Source organism: Sorex fumeus, unplaced genomic scaffold, assembly GCF_029834395.1.
Source record: "Sorex fumeus unplaced genomic scaffold, SorFum_2.1 ptg000045l, whole genome shotgun sequence".
In the NCBI taxonomy this organism is placed as follows: domain Eukaryota; kingdom Metazoa; phylum Chordata; class Mammalia; order Eulipotyphla; family Soricidae; genus Sorex; species Sorex fumeus.
The window spans coordinates 14,122,880-14,139,596 of record NW_026606102.1 but is presented as its reverse complement, the minus strand read 5'-3'; the positions used below and the strand labels follow the sequence as shown (position 1 = coordinate 14,139,596).

Sequence of the window (16,717 nt, the reverse complement as noted above, 5' to 3'; positions counted from 1 at the left end):
GTCAATTCTGCTTTTCTTTAAACCCAAAATTCAGTGCCCAAGGACTGTTTTAAAACCAGAGATTTCTGGGGCTCAGGTAGTACAGTGGGTTAGAATACAAACCTAGAACGTGCCTTGCCAGGTTCTATTCTCAGCATCCCAAGGTTCTCTAAGCATAGAGTCTCCCAAATATAGTGGGTGCAGACTCAAGGGGCTCCAACACCACAGGGTGGCCCAGCACCTCCTGAGCTCCAATTGGGAGGGCCCCCCCAAAAAAAACCCCAAAACCTTATTGGTTCCTATTATGTTTTATCCTCTAGATATAGCTGACTGAATTTCCATTGTGGTCTTTCTATTTTGGGTCACAGCCTGAGGTGCTCAGGGATCATTCCTATAAACTCAAGGGACCAAATGCAATGCCAGAGACTGAACCAGGGTTGGGGTTGGATGTGTGCAAGATAAGTGTATTGCCTATCATACTACTCTCCATATTTTTAAGCATGTACTTTGATTCTCTTATTTCCTTAAAGTGGTAGTTAACAATCGCTAGTTGATTAGATTTCTAATTGCAATACCTCACATAGGAAGCTAGTGTTTTAAGAAATAATCAGAGGTTCACATATTTCATATCGATAAAAATTTCATTTGTCACATTTATGAAAGACAATCATGGTTTATACAAAAATACTGTCCTGATATACACAAAAATATCCTGATAATGGTAATTAAAAACAGCTACTCCCACCCACCCCCCTGTGTCCACACCAATACTCAATTTAGATTGGCTTAATCTTGAAGTGCAATCCAATGAGACTGAAGACCAAACACTTCAGGTCCTGAACAAGGTAATAAAATACTCGTAAGCCTTCCGGATCCCTAAAAAGCAAGAGAAAATAAGTTTAGAAAACAGAAAAATTGCAGAGAAAATTATACAACCGCTTTAGTTTGTACCAAAATCTTCCTTATAAAGCTATTTCTGGAATTAGAATGCTGAAAAACAACTGGCCAAAAAAGGGGAAAAGAATATATACATTTTATAAAAGTGGGTTTTCTTTTGTTTTTTTCTTTTTGGGTCACACCCGGCGATGCGCAGGGGTTACTCCTGGTTTTGCACTCAAGAATTACTCCTGGCAGTGCTTGGGGAACCATATGGGATGCTGGGAATCGAACCCGGGTCGGCTGTGTGCAAGGCAAACGCCCTACCCGCTGTGCTATTGCTCCAGCCCCTAAAAGTGGAATATTTTAAGATCATAGTCATACAAGCATATTTTTTTAAAAACAGAAAAGAGCTAAATTATTAAAATTTTTAAAATTAAATAGCTGTTGTTTTTTAAAAAACTTTTCCAGTATATTTTTATAAACACCTATTTATTTCAGAATTAGGAAGTGACTTTTTTAAAAGTTAGCAGGTCTCAGAGGCTAAGGACTGACATCACTGGCAAAGGGAGATAAAGGAAGATGGTGCACATATCCCCATGTGAGCTGCATCGAACCCTCAGTCCTGAAAACACCAGAGCCAAAGAGGCTGCCAAACTCAAGGGCATTTTGTGATAATTCGATGTCTCCATTTTACTATGTCCCAGCTTTTTCTTTTTGGGAGTGTTTGTGGTGGTGAGGCGTGGGAGACATACCCAGCAGTGCTCGGGGCTTATTAACTGGCTCTACACTCAGAAATCACTCCTGGCAGGTTTGGGGGACTAAATGGGGTGTCAGGGATTGAACGCAGGTCAGCCGCATGCTCTACCCACTGTACTATCTTTTTGGCTCCTCAGCTTTTCTACTGACGTGAAACCCCAAATTTAAAATCTAAATAATCTTAATCAATTTTGATCAAAGTCAGACTTGGCAAAGTGTCCCCTTGTAAGATAACACTGTTTTGTCCTTCCTCAGGTAGCTTAGGTTTATCGGGTCACACCCATCTAAGGACACTGAACTTGTATTGTAAGCAATGTCTTTTCTGTGTGGACACAGGAAGACAGTTAATATTATGCTTTGTAACTTGGGAGTTGATTGACTCCAAATAATATTTACTCCTGGGCATCTGCTTTCTTGACTCAGTTGCCCTTAGTTCCTAGCACCCCAAAAGCAGGGTCCCGACAAGACCCTGTAAGCTGTAAAATCTTATCACGCCAAGGTTGTGTGTTCATGGGCGAAGGTTGTGTGTTCATGGGCTCACTGGATGGCTTTCTCACCACCTGCGTTCGGTGCTCTTGAGCCCTGTGTGTGGCCTGGATCGGGATGGCTGTTCTTTCTCTCAAGTTTGCACCCCTCTCGCTCTGACTCTCCATTCCCCGATCTTACAGTCTTAGTTTATATAGCAGTCACATAAGGCGGTGACATAAAGGTGGGTTGAATATTGACAAATCAACAAAGAGAGGTAAGACCACTCCTCCAGGAAATTAACTCAAGGATCTCTCATCTAAAGAGATTACTCCAGATTACTAGGAGATCCGCTCAAGGGTGGGATCCCAACAAGGGTGTGTTATTCCCTCAGTTAGTAATCTACTTAAATAGTTGTAATAAATCTACTTCTAATCATCGATTTAGTATTCGATATGCCAGACACAGTAACAACAAAGTCTCCAATGGAGACGTTACTGGGCCCGCTCGAGCAAATCTACTTCTAATATTTCTAGCAATGTCATTCTGTATGAGCACAGTAAGAGATATAAACTTAGTTTGGTTCTTCCTGAGAACATCTCACTATATATTCCGCAGTCCTCAGGCCAGGTTAATCTTCCTAGCTCTAGCAGGGTCCTAGTCTCGTCGTTACTTACTTTTGGATCATGACAGCATTTGTCCATGATCATGCCCTCAACTTATAGTTGAGTATTGTGGGTGGCTCTTTGGCCTGGCCCATTTCAATGCGAGGGTAGCTCACAGCTTGCTCTGGGTCCATTCAGTCCCTCATCGGGACCCTGCTTTTGGGGTGCTAGGAACTAAGGGCAACTGAGTCAAGAAAGCAGATGCCCAGGAGTAAATATTATTTGGAGTCAATCAACTCCCAAGTTACAAAGCGTAATATTAACTGTCCCTGTGTCCACACAGAAAGGACATTGCTTATAATACAAGTTCAGTGTCCTTAGATGGGTGTGACCCGATAAACCTAAGCTACCTGAGGAAGGACAAAACAGTGTTATCCTACATCCCCTGAAGGATAATGCTGGGTGTTCAGACAAGGGGACTTTTAAATTCACTGGGGAGAGAGCCCCCTCACTAACAGACTCTCTCCCTCAGCCTCCAGTTCACATTCCCAGGAGCCAGCACATAGCCTCCACAGGTGAAACATGTGCTCTACCTCTGAGCCACATCCTCAGTACATTGAGAAGCTCTTATTAATAATGATGGACTAAAAAACAAAAGCAATTGAGGCAAATCTCCAATATTAAATGGTGTCCCTTTCTAATGAGGGGACAAAGGGGGACCCTCCATCTTCCATACACATCAGCTCTTACCATGATGGCAAGTTCCATTTCAATCTGTTCCAAAAGAGACACATGAAAATACTAAGGACACTTACTTGGACTGATTGACATCAATAAGAGAACCGATTTTTGATGTTGTAAAAGAGATGTGTTCATCTCCAATGACAATCTCAAGTTCCTAGAAACAAAGGAAAAACACTACATTCAGCCAGAGTTTTTCATCAACTGCAAAGAAGGGTGTAACATCTGCCAAAGTTCACAAGTCCAATTACAGACAAATGCTTTCTTTGAAAAGTCAGAACTCAGTGAGATCCTAGAGGCCCAGCTGGTGCCACCAAGATCTGCTTGCTCTGGGGAAAGGCTCCCCACTTGGTGGCCAGCAGGGAAACGTGCAGTGTGAGCAGTAAAGGATACTCAGAGGGCAGAAACCTTAGGAAGAGGAGAGCCTGTTCCTCCTTTACATACGGGTTTGTTTCTGGAGCTTCTATTCTGTTCATGGGCCTACGTGCCAATTCCCGAGGCAGAACACAGCACAAATGTCTACAGCTTTCTGAAACAACTTTACAATCATCTTGGTTATTCCTGCCCCTTCAATCATCCACAAATTCAATTCTCTGTCCATTCTAGGAAAAATCCTACCATGACTCTGATCTGAAATCAAATATATCAAATTACATTAAAGAAAACTCATATATTGAGTCTTCAATCCATAAAAAGACACATTTGGGGGGTGGGGGTCACATCTGGTGGTGCTCAGGGATTATTCCTGGTTCTACGGTCAGGAATCAGTCCTGGCTGTCTTGGGGGACCACACAGGGTGTCACAGAATTGAAGTCAGGTTGGCTGCATGCCAGGCAGACGCCCTACCCGCAGTACTATCACTCTAGCCCCACAATACATATTTTTATGTTCTAATAAAGGCCTCTCCTGTGGGAAATTTATGCATGATCTGTTCTGCAGACCAGCGTTTCCTCCCTTCGATTACTGAAACACGTGTAATCTTTGTATCCCCTCAGAGCTTTGGTCCAGCAGATCCTATACTCAGCAGGTGTAGGATCTCTAGGAGGGAGTGGACATCATGAGCACAGCTCAGGGCTAGGGCAGTCGGCACTCAATGTCATAGGCATCCCACACTGGAGGAAACCTCATCTGACCTGTGCCATGCTGCTCCTGACAGCCACTAAGGCTCACCTGTCGGCCCACGCGGTCAGGAGGTGGCCACAGCGCATCATCCTCCTTGGTAATTTCACTGTCATCGATGATTCTCTTCAGTTCCTCCATTACACTTTTATGTACGTAAGCCTGGAAGCAAGTTCAAGCCAGAAATTAAGGGGAATCCCTATTCCGCGATCTGACTCCAGAGAGAATGAAAGCGTAAACGACCACTTCTGAATGCATCTAATGGGCCTTCTGGGCACCAAGAGGAAGATCTTTCGAGCTTGACCTCCGCATGCTGGAGAGAGGGCAGGATCAGAGACGCCCAATGAGACCCCCCTGCTCCCCCAACCAGCTGTCTCGGGACCATCTAGCTCCCTCCCTTCACACTCAATTCCAACCAAATGCAACACAAGAGTTTTGCAACCCCAGCTTTTCCTGGGTAGATGACATGCTTCTTGAGAACAGAGATAGGTTTTTCAAAATATATTTTTTGGGAGCTGGAGAGCGAGCTCAAAGGGCTGAGCACAGTGCACGCGGGAGGCCTGGACTCAACCTCCAGCGCCGCATGGTCCCAGGAGTACCACAGCAGCAACGCCCAAGGGTTGGGCACAGGAACTCACAGGTGTGTGTCCTCTATCCTCCTCTCCCCCAAATAATGTAACATACATGTTCATACTAGTTCACGTAGGAAAATATGTGAGGGAGGATGCTAACATGAAAGGGTAATCATATAGAGGCAGTTACATTTCCACATGTGGAAAAAGCGGAGGGGGCTTTGATGAAGCTTCAGTAGTGTGGGAGAAATCACACCCAAGGGGAGCACGTGCATTTATAAATTCTCCCATTCTCTCTTTCCAGTAGGGGTCACTTTAAGGCCTCCCTAACTAGTATGGAGGCCTTCATCGTCTGTAGAGGGCACATACCACTACCCATCACAGGGTTTGTGTTAAATCAGCTCATTCATGGAAAGTATCTGGTGCTATGCCTGGCGTCTAATATGCATTCGGTGCTATTAACTGCTTCCCCACAGTCTCTCTGTTCAAATGCAAACTACACAGTTCGCTGTACTGCTGTATACCAGGCACTTTGGTATAATTTTGCTTACAACAGGCTTGGGAGCAGGGATGGGGAGTAGGTTTAATTCTTTCAGTGTGTGAGGATGAAGAAACCAGTTTCTCAAGGTCAAATCAGGGAATTTACCCAAAGTAGAAGACTCAGGGTTCAAACTACAATCTGGGAGACTGTGAGTATCAGAAACTGATTCAGCATTGTGAAAGAAAAGAACCAACTACACAGGGATTCGAGAAAAACTTTACAAGATAACATATGCCTAACGCATGCCTATATTTTATCTTCTACGATTCCCATAGGGCTGGAGCAATAGCACAGCGGTAGGGCGTTTGCCTTGCACGCAGCCAACATGGCCGACCCGAGTTTGATTCCTCCGCCCCTCTTGGAGAGCCCGGCAAGCTACCGAGAGTATCTCGCCCACACGGCAGAGCCTGGCAAGCTACCTGTGACGTATTTGATATGCCAAACACAGTAACAACAACAAGTCTCATGATGGAGACGTTACTGGGCCCGCTCGAGCAAATCGATGAACAACGGGAGGACCGTGACCATGACCGTGACGATTCCCATAACGAAACAAAACAATACAGGCTCAACTGTAATGCATCTGTGGCTCTTGGAAGGCTCATTACCTCTTTCCGGATCATGACATCATTTTTGTAATTGCTGTTGTTGGCATATCTCAATTTCCCTGCAAGGGACAAAAACCAAATTCAATTTCCAATAAAAATGTATGTACAAAACATCATTACCCACCAAGACTAACATTGCTGCTAAAATATCCAGCTTTCCCTTCAAACTATTTATACCCATGGTGTTTCCAAAGTAGTTCTTTGCTCTAGAGTGTTACTTCAGAGCCCCAACAGCCAATAGTACAGGTGCTACTGAACTCCAGTTCTTGAACAAGGCACTTCAGGTTTGGTAAAAGAACACAGGCAGGCATATTTTGTACTCTGGCAAACCAGATCTCTGCAGGCTAATGAGCTCCGCTGGAAAGAGGAATACTTATCGATAACTTACCGGCAGTCTCCTGATAAAAAATTAAAAAATGCCCTCCCGTTGATCATCGATTTGCTCGAGCGGTCCCGGTAACGTTTCCATTGGAGACTTTGTTGTTACTGTGTCTGGCATATCGAATATGCCACGGGGAGCTTGCCAGGCTCTGCCGTGCAGGTGAGATACTCTCGGTAGCTTGCCAGGCTCTCCGAGAGGGGCGGAGGAATCGAACTCGGGTCGGCCATGTTGGCTGCGTGCAAGGCAAACGCCCTACCGCTGTGCTATCGCTCCAGCCCAGTCTCCCGATGTGCAAATGAATTATGAAAGCATTCTGAAAACTATAAAATGCTGTTCACACATCTGATCAAGTAGAACAAATGCTGATCCATTGCTGAGATGGTAAGATGTACTTTTAGCATTAAGCACATGTGGTACAGGCAGAGTCAAGACACCCAACAGGCGGATTTGGGTATGGTGGGTACAAAGGGAAAGATAAAGAAATGGGGCTGGGAAAGTGGCTGAGCAGGAGAACACTTGCCCTTCATGTGTGAGATCCTGGCACTTCAGAAAAATTATCAAAATAATAGGGAAAAAAGAGAGGGTGCTGGAGTGATAGTACAGCACTTTCACGCAGCTAACCCAGAATTGATCCCTGCCATCCCATGTGGTCCCTTGAGCACTGCCACGAGTAATTCCTGAATGCAGAGCCAGAAGTAACCCCTGAGCATCGCTGGATATGGGGAAAAAAGGGAAACATGATTTTCCCTTGTAGAACAGAGGCACACATGGAAAAAGAACCAAATGAACAGATTTCAAGAGCCTCTGCATACAGATATTTTAATCTGAGACGAGAACTACAAGGGTAGGGTGCTTGCTTGCACACACTCAACCTGGGTTCAATCCCCAGGACCCCATATGGTTTCCCAAGTGATCCCTGAGGACAGACTCAAGAGTGAGCCCTGAGCACCATAGGGTGTGGCACCTTCCCCCAAGAATATCTTAAATCCTCTCCATTTTCACTATCACCCTACTTCAACCAACAACCCTTTGATAATTCTACCTACTAAATAGCACCTGTTTCTTCCACTACTGTCCACTCTGCACATAATAATTAAAATGTTTTTTCAAGGCCAGAAACGTGAATCAGTGGTAAAACGCATGCCCTGCACGCAGAACACCTGGGGTTCTGCCCAGATTTTGGGAGAGGAGGGAATCAAGAACACACCACATCTGTCCCGGCTGCTTCCTGTTGCGCTTCAAGAGTAAAATCCAAATTCTGGTTATGTTCTTCCTCTTGAGCTTCACAACGTAGCTCCTCACCAACCAAAATCCCATCTTATGGGAGGGAGAGAGAGTATAGCGGGTAGGGTGCTTGCCTTGCAAGCAGCGGACCGGGGTTCGAGCCCTGGCATCCCATAACCGTATGGACTCCCGCAGGACTAATCTCTGAGCACAGAGCCAGGAGTAAGCCCTGAACACCGCCCCGCGAGTGCCCCTCCCACCCCCGGGGGAAAAAATCACAAGCAATAACAACAAAAGAATCCCATCTGATCGCTGTTCGAAAACCCCATCTTTGAGCTCCCCCAAAGGCCACTTTCTCCAAAAAGCAGCTCACCAGCAATTATCCCATCATTTTTCCCGGATCATTCACTAACATCTGGAATCTTCTGGTTTACTCTCCTGACAGTTACATATCACTTTCACGAGAGAGGTCGCTCGTCTGCAATCTACTCATGTATTCCTGATCGTGGAACCCGACCTGGCAACCAAGTGGCCGTCGAATGCATGCAGTCTGCTGCAAAACATCGCTACAGAGAAGTCCCGGCCCGGGGACTGAAGGCACCAGGGGCGCGGCCACGGGGGCGCTTCTCGGAGATCAGATGCGCACCGGTCGGCCCCTTCCTGCTCCGGTACCAGCACACTCGGACCCCCGCGCCCCTGGGAGACGGGAGGTCGCTCTTACCGTCGGGTCGGAACTCAAATTCCAGGAATTCGTGACCGAATTTTCCCTTGTGACCCACGTAGTACCGCAGATAAAAATCACTCTCCATGGTCAGCGAAAGACAGCAGAGCGCGAGTTTGTAAATTACCCGCAGCCGCCCCGTAAGCGCCAGACACTGACGTAACGGCGGCGCGCGGCGATGACGTCAAGTCAGCGCCGCTTCCCGTGACGGCCGGTCCCGCCTCTTCCGCCCGGATCAAGGCTGCCCCGCCCAGCCCAAAACCAGCGCAGCCGTTCCAGCTGGGGGCGGGGCCTCCCTGGATGGGGGCGGGGCCTCTTCCGGGAGGGGGCGGGGCATTCCCTGTGCTTTTTCTCCTCCGGGCTGATAAGGAAATTGGTCAAGAAGAAAGGAATCTTGGGCTGGAGCAATAGCACAGCGGGTAGGGCGTTTGCCTTGCACGCAGTCAACTCGGGTTCGATTCCCAGCATCCCATATGGGCCCCTGAGCACCGCCAGAGGTAATTTCTGAGCGCAGAGCCAGGAGTAACCCTGTACATTGCCAGGTGTGACCCCACCCACCCCCCAAAAAAGAAAAAAAAAACCCCAAGGCCAGAGGCTGGAGCAATAGCAAAGCGGGTAGGGCATTTGCCTTGTACGCGACCGACCCGGGTTTGATTCCTAGCATCCCACAAGGGTGTCCCCTAAGCACCTCCAGGAGGAATTCCTGAGTGCAGAGCCAGGAGTAACCCAGTGCATCCCCGGGAGTGCATCGCCAGCTGTGACCCAAAAAAGCAAAAAAAAAAAGAAGAAAGGAATCTCAGGCATTAAACTCGGAATAGTGATTAGCTCCTGGGCTTCAGTAGATAGCAACATCGTTGCTCTTTCAGAGTGGAGGTGACATGTGCTCAGTTCTGTCCTTCAAAGAATCTGGAGGTGGTGATTAGAGTCAGTGTATAGAAAGATCAAGGGGGGGAAATATGAAATTTATGTAACTGGCAAACAGCATCAACAGGTGGGTAATATTAAGGAGTTTGGGCTAAAACCCAAAGGCTCTGGTTTTTGTTTTGGAGGAGATGGAATGCCTTGCTAAGGATTAAACCTGAGGCTTCTGCATGCTTATTCTCAAACCCTTCAAGCTGTGCCCTCGGCGCCAGAGTGCTGGATTTACAAGGTAAACAAAGGTGCAAACTTATTGCTTTCTAGAAAGATCACCCTGGCTGCTATAGGGAGGTTGGGAAATTGAAAACTTGGAAGTTTGAAATTTGGATGCATAGTTGCTAATCTCAGTAGTAATCCAAGATGCTGGTGACCTATACACAGGTAACAGCGAGAGACAAAAAAATTGGTGGATTTGAGATGGACTCTCATAACATAAGCCTAAGTAAGAGTATTTTTTAAAAAGGAGAGTTCCTGGAGGATACTTGTAGCCAGTAATATTCTGCCTCCAAGTATCTTCCAGGAATTCTTCCTTGGCTAAGAACAACAGGTATCCCTATGAAGAGGAAGAAAAAGAAAATCTAGATTCCATGTGCTTTGGGGGAACTAGACATTTAGACATACCTGTGTGACTCTGAAAATTTACTTCATTTCTGATAGCACAGCGGTAGGGCGTTTGCCTTGCACGCAGCCAACATGGCCGACCCGAGTTCGATTCCTCCGCCCCTCTCGGAGAGCCCGGCAAGCTACCCAGAGTATTCGATATGCCAGACACAGTAACAACAAAGTCTCCAATGGAGACGTTACTGGGCCCGCTCGAGCAAATCGACGATCAACGGGAGGGCCTTTACCTTTACCTTTATGTATAAAATGAGAACAATAATATTGGTAGTTTCTGTCTCAGAGAGGTGAAGATTGTGATGTAAAGAATGTAAAGAATAGAGAGATAGTATAATACAAGGGTTAAAGCACTTGCCTTGCATGCAGGTAACTCTGGTTCAATCCCTGGTCCCGTGAGCATTGCCAGAGTTGGTGAGTGCCACCCTGAGACCCCTCACAAAAGTCTCCTAGGTAATCCTTCAGGTCCTTATATTGAACCACTGAACCCAGTTGGGCAAGATTGTCTTGTGTGTATGTGTGTGTGTGTGGGGGGGGGGGGGTTGGACCGCCTGAGCACTGCTTGGGAGACATCCCTCACCCCCGCCGCCAATAAAGACTATCTTGTAGACATTAGGGACTCAGCCAATGAGTATTTACTTTCCCCTCAAGAAATTATCACACGGAAACAGGACTTTCGGATTTTAAAAAATGAATGTAATCTCTCTCTAGAAACAGTGCAGATTTTACAAATGTCCACATTTGGTTTTCAGTTCACCAAGATGATGATGTCAGTACCGTTAGTGAGATGCAGCATACCTCCCTCTGTCCCTCTGCTTCCAGAAAGAAAGCCAGGCTGCAAAGGGCAGAGTACAGAAGTTAACGGAACTCAGACAAGACGAAGAGCAGAAACGATCTGTGGGACCTAACATGCCCTGATGCATCAAATATGACAACTTTGGGGTATGAGGAAGAAGGAATAAACAAGGAATATTCATTTGGGTACAATGCAATGGCATCTGCAAACCAGTTACTACACCCTCCAATGAAGAAGTTTCTATAGAACAAAATGCTATTTTAAAACATATGGTCTGTACAGGTATTTGTTTTCTCTTGTAGTTTTTGTTTAAAAAAGTATCAAAACCTTCATGTTTTTAAATATATATATGTACATACTGGTGTCTTTTAAAAATTACTTTTTCTAGCTCAAAGTGTTTGCGAATGCAGAGGGTTTCTGCCAATTGCCAACTGTGCACATGGTGCACAGCTTGAGTGAATGGAGCTTTCTGACTTCTTGCATGAACCCAAAGTGTGAAGCTGCCATTCCTCGACCTCCTAAATTCTCCATATCTGGAAAATCCCCAATACCTGAAGACTACAAGGGGAGAAGACTGGTATACCACCTTCAAGCATCGATGGGGATGACTGGAAATTACTGAATTGCTAATTCATCGCTGTTCTGGGAACTAAGTGTTTGTCTGGAGTCGGGGAGAGAGATGGAAGGTCCACACTCCTCCAGACTCTCTCTTTTCCCGCAAGTGCATCACTGGACAATGCTTGGGTCCCGTCTCTAGACTCCACGTCTTTCACATTTCTAGTTTTCTCTCTCACGGTGGAGGAAATTGGAGGCTCTTGACCATGCAGAATGTTTCTGTGACTCCCCGTCGCCCTAGTGCCTTGTATTATTTTTCATCAATTGGCTAAGCTGCTACTCAGGTAGGTGGAAAGTATCATGATTTCCCTTTGGCCACTGAGAAGCCTGAGGCTGGCAAAGGCATGTCTGCGACAGGCTGGCAGCTCATCTCCGTGTCTTTTCCATGATACTTGGTGTCTTGGACACAATGATCAAGTCTCCGCTCAACTGAACTGGAAGTTAAACGGGAGTGTCTATAAAGTGCTCGCATTAAGCCAGTCTTTCCAGCCAGCCTCATTTCTTGCCAAGTACTTTTGAGCCTTTTGCATGCTATGATGAAGTACACACAGTTCTTGAAACATCCCCAAGATGGTTCAGGCCCCTGTGTCTTAGCACAGCATCTCCTCTGCCCGGAGCAACCTGGACATCCCTAATGGATTTTGAAGACTTGGCTAAGGTCACTTCTGCATCACCTTTCTTGACCCCATTTCTCCTCTCACGTAGAAAGACCCTTCTTGTCCTTGCGTCCTAACAGTAACAACCCAAAAAGAACATTTTTCATTTTGAATCCTCATGCATTCTTCTCTGCTACTACTGTCAGCTCTGCCAAGACAGAACATGCTCAGATGGCCTGTACCTCTGCAGTGCCCGGCACTTAGGTGCTACCAACAGTTGGTGTCAGTGAATGAATGTATTGCAGTCACAGAGTAGAACCCGGGGAATAATTTATTGCCATACATTTAAATCGGATCTCCTTCTGAGGCCACGGATCACCTCAGTATGCTTCGTAAGGAATTATGGTCTCAAGAGTGAAGTTTTTTTGTGATGCGGGAAGGCCATTTCTGTCAGGGCCCTTGTAATTCCACTAGAAAGAGGGGCTGTAACATAGGTAGCAAGTGTGGTACGATGTCCAGGCAGCCCAGAGTAGCCTTCTGACCGAGGGAAGGGTGAAGAGGACTGGGAGAAGTTTCTTTAAAGAGAATAGTAGTCATGTTAATTGTCCATGGCCAGCTCGCCATGTTCTCTAAGCTGCCTTCCAGCTCTGTGGTCCAGTGACTGGATGGCATGTTCCTGGCTCTAAATATGACAGAAAAGGGGGGGAAGATAACAGAAATGCAATTGCACCTCACAGTGAAGTTCAGGAGCATCCAAAACTAGGAGCTGATCCCTCCTATTTTCATAGGGTTCCCCCATCAAATTCCCCAACTTGCTTCCCACAGGTTCCCAGAGCTCTGCTTCCAAACTTTGGGGTGGCATATTCAGGAGAGAGGGCTGTCTCGAACAGAGCTGTTTTCCGTCATTATTTGGTGATCTCAGGTTGAAGTGTCCTAACCACACTCATTTTTTGCCCCCTCTGAAGGTCAGGATCTGAGTGAAGGTTTAGAAACTTTGCACTGTTACTACTTCCCTAGAAAATTCTCTCTTTGGATACAGTTTTTATTTTTTAAGTTGCTTGTTTTGTGTTTATTTCCATGTTTTTCTTTATCCAAATCAGTTTTAATTTGCATTCTTCAAGGAAAAGTCGTGATGATTAAGTTCCACGGGAGTTGGCTCTTGTTTTTCAATCTCTGTCCTTAAATATAGTTCGTCCGGGTGTGTGCATTTACCTTATCAAGAAGCATCCTGGGACTCCACACATGCATGAGGACAGGGCTCGGAAAGGGGAGTCCCCAGGCTTGCAGACATCATTGAGAATGTTCCGGAGAGGAATGTCCCAGGAATAGGATGACAGAACCGCTAAATGTCTGTCTGGAAACTCACAGGGTATCAAGTCAGTAAGACACCCAAAGTTCACTGAGGAGGCGCTGGTGGGGGGGTGCAGCTGGAAAGTGGGGGGGGGGGGGAGAGGGGGGCTGAAATGTGTCAAATTCCAGGCATGTCAGGCTTGATGTGTCCTCTGCTCCTACTTAAGCCAAACACTTCCATTCCCGGCCTGGTCTCTACCTGTATGAGGGAGTGGCATGGCAGGAGAGCAAAGAGACGACTGTCCCTTAGATGAACAAGTAGGGGTGGGGGTGGCACTGAATTCCTTCTGGGACCGGAGGATTCCAATGGTTTCCAATGACAGAGCCCCAGAAAAGAAAAAGGAACTTATTTCTCCCTGCCTCCCTTAAGACCCGGGAAGAGCAAAGAAGGTGTCTACGATGAAAAAAGTCTGTACATCTGCACAGAGTTTTCCCTTTTATTCATAGAGCAATAAACCAACCCCCGTGTGAACACAGATATCCAATGCGCTATGGCGTATGCCATCACCCCCCGTCAAAGGCAGCTTCAGGTTTGGCCACTTTTTCTGCTGTAAGCCTTTTGGCTCAGTTTCTTCTCTATGAATACATGATGGTAACTACAGAGGACTAGGAGGTTTTTTCTCCACCTAGAAAAAGTGGTAGAGAGTACCGGGGCGGGGGGGGGGGGGGAACGGGGATGTAACAAAACTTAATTCACTGTCCTTATCTTCCTCCTAGCGTATCTCAAGAGGGTCTGTGCCAGTTCCTCGGGGAAATGGGGGGGCTCTGTGATAACCATCTCCACTGAGCTCTAAGAAGGATGGTGTTCCTTGGGGGACCTCAGAGGAGACCCTGATGCCCCCTAAGTCCTGGAGGACACGGAATAGGTTTCTCACAGAGCATAACTTCAAGTCCAGAAGTAGCTGAGGTTCAGGCCTGGCCCCGCTTAAGCTCATGAGAACTGGCCTATGTCACACAGGGTAGCACAGCAGTTGGGAGTACCGAGGGGCTTTCCCCGACTGACTGGACCCCCCCATTTCCAGGAGCAGACAGAGGTGGGACAGTTTTGCCTCTTCCACTCCATGTTTGCCTGAACCATGTTATCCTTTTTGCTGAGCCAAATTTCCAAAGAAAGGGCTGCGGATAATTCCCTTGTGGATGATTTTTAAAATAGATTGTTCTTTTGTTTCTGAATTACAGCCATTGGCATGCCTCTCTGTTCCAGCCTTTTCTCTCTCACACACATACACAAACACAAATGCACGCAAATCTGCGTGGGGGAATCCAGACATACCAAAAATAAATACTCTCCTGTCTCTAAATTATTTATAGAGCTAATCTTATTTTTGAAATATGTTAATAAATAATCTAGATGGGGGAGGGAGAGGAAGGTTTTTTTTTCTCTTATGCTGATGGATAGCCACAAAGCATAATCATCTCACAAAACAAAACCCAAACTCCAAAACCTAAAAAGCGCCCCCCTCCAACCAAATGCCCTCTGTAAATATAGTTTTAAAATGATGAGTGAGCTACTGTTCCGTCGGCCCATTTGGTTATGTACATCATGTTAGTCACCAGCCACAGCTGGTCCATGATTCTTCATGGGTAGTGCAACCAGTTAAAAAGTGTATAAAACATTATACATATAAAAACTCTCACATCCTTTGGATGTTTGCAGTTCATCATAACTTTGTGGTTACCTTTCCGCAACATAAATTAAAAAAAAATACACACAGATTCTCTCTCTCTCTCTCTCTCTCTCTCACACACACACACACACACACACACGCACACGCACACGCACATGCACACACACGCACGCACACTCGCACAGTCGCACAGACCCATGGACAGAAACCCTCCTGTCCAGGCATAGACCGTCCTGGGCTGTGGTGCATGGGACTGAGTTCCGTGAGGCACGGCGGGAGCGGTCCCATCCTCAGGGCAGTCCATCATCTTCAATGTTTAATGCCACTCGCTGGGGGAAGAGCAGAGAAATCACCATTAGGTCGCAGGAGTTACAACAGGGTGCCCACAAGGTCCCTGGTGTCCCATCACTCCACCAGCATGAGCTTACAAAACCTTCCCATGTCCCTGAGAAGCAGGCCCTTCTCCCATTATTTTACAGACAAGGAAGCTGAGACTCAATGAGCCTAAACAACATTTGTCCTGGATCACGCGTCAAGTGGCCAGCTAAAACCAGAACCCAGGTCTGCATGAATCACAAGTCCAGCTATCCACCATTCATCTGCCTCTTCGTCCAGGCGGGCTGCAGAGGTCTAAACTTTCTCAATCCTTCCTCATAGGACTCCAGGTTTGGACAGCCTCAGTGAATTGGCTTTTGGCAAACATTTCTTTCTAGCTCATTAGCCGGTCGTCTCAAGTCTGCTAATCACAGGAAATCAATCTGTACTCTTCCCAGCAGATTATACACACCTGGGGAGTGATGCAGGCCAACTGAGTCAAATCCCTGCCTCCCTCTCCTCCTATTTCCAGTAATCAGTTGCTAGACTGCCCTCTGCCACGAAGGGTTGGCCACTAACTAGCTAGTGGATCTCTAACCCCCAAAGCCACAGTACTGCATTGTGGAAAATGAACTCAGCTCCATCCCCACCCATCCTGACATGAACTCTCATTCTATCTTCTTTTTTTTGTTTTTTCAGGCTATACCTGGCGGAGCTCAGGGCTTACTCCTTGCTGGGCTAGGGGACTCTAGGCAGTGTTGAAGAATCAAACCCGGGCCGGTCCCATGAAAGGTAAGTGGCCTACCTACTGTGCTCTATCTCTGCCCCCCTCTCTTCTGATGTTCTCTGATTCACTTAGACTCAGAGTTCTGCTGTGGCAAGCCTTCAAGTATACCAGTGTCTGAGCCTCTTCCCTTCCCTTCCTCCAGGGTATGTGCTCCCCACTTCCCACCTGGGTGTCGTCAGCTGCTACTTCCGTCGTCAGGGCGGAACCCTGTTCCCACACTTCCATTTCCTGGACACCCTCCTGGAGACAGACGCAGGGTGTGAGTGTCTCTCTCGGCACCAGGTGACATAGCTCTCCCCATGCCCACCTCTGAGCTCACATCTCATGTCAAACGCGAGTAATAAAGGACCAACCTTCCAGCATTGGTAGGGAGTCAAATCATCTATGTCGAGGGCTTAATCTAGGACTGACAGCTTCTGCATCCCCACGGAAGAGAACCAGACTAGTCTTTTCCATCTTTAGATGTCCTACATACAATGACTCTGCTGCATCTCCAACCGTGTTT

General features: G+C 46.7%; 2 protein-coding genes across 11 annotated transcripts in view; both read right to left on the bottom strand.

Moving 5' to 3' along the window:
- Positions 1-607: 607 nt before the first annotated feature.
- On the bottom strand, positions 608-8,762 carry MAGOH (mago homolog, exon junction complex subunit). Its single transcript, XM_056122335.1, has 5 exons — positions 8,593-8,762; positions 6,266-6,324; positions 4,596-4,706; positions 3,500-3,582; positions 608-855 (listed from the first exon to the last, which is right to left on the bottom strand). Exons 1-5 carry the CDS (start codon positions 8,678-8,680, stop codon positions 756-758), a joined length of 441 nt encoding a protein of 146 aa, XP_055978310.1. The 5' UTR covers positions 8,681-8,762; the 3' UTR covers positions 608-755.
- A 5,721-nt stretch (positions 8,763-14,483) lies between these two features.
- The window catches only part of LRP8 (LDL receptor related protein 8), a 66,964-nt gene continuing 64,730 nt past the window's right edge, over positions 14,484-16,717 (bottom strand). For all 10 annotated transcript variants that reach the window (XM_056122188.1, XM_056122192.1, XM_056122189.1 and 7 more), the window contains one exon: positions 14,484-15,439. In XM_056122188.1, the coding sequence (XP_055978163.1) occupies positions 15,401-15,439 (39 nt within the window). In that variant the 3' untranslated portion in view covers positions 14,484-15,400. The remainder of the gene's footprint in view (positions 15,440-16,717) is intronic.

What these genes read in the sequence shown, in the direction of transcription:
- MAGOH (XM_056122335.1), bottom strand. Translation starts at nt 8,680, where the DNA reads ATGGAGAGTGATTTTTATCTGCGGTACTACGTGGGTCACAAGGGAAAA. An exon ending in ATTTGAGTTCCGACCCGACG is followed by an intron (nt 6,325 to 8,592) that starts GTAAGAGCGACC and finishes TGTCCCTTGCAG; the next exon opens with GGAAATTGAGATATGCCAAC. An exon ending in CTGACCGCGTGGGCCGACAG is followed by an intron (nt 3,583 to 4,595) that starts GTGAGCCTTAGT and finishes CTTTGTTTCTAG; the next exon opens with GAACTTGAGATTGTCATTGG.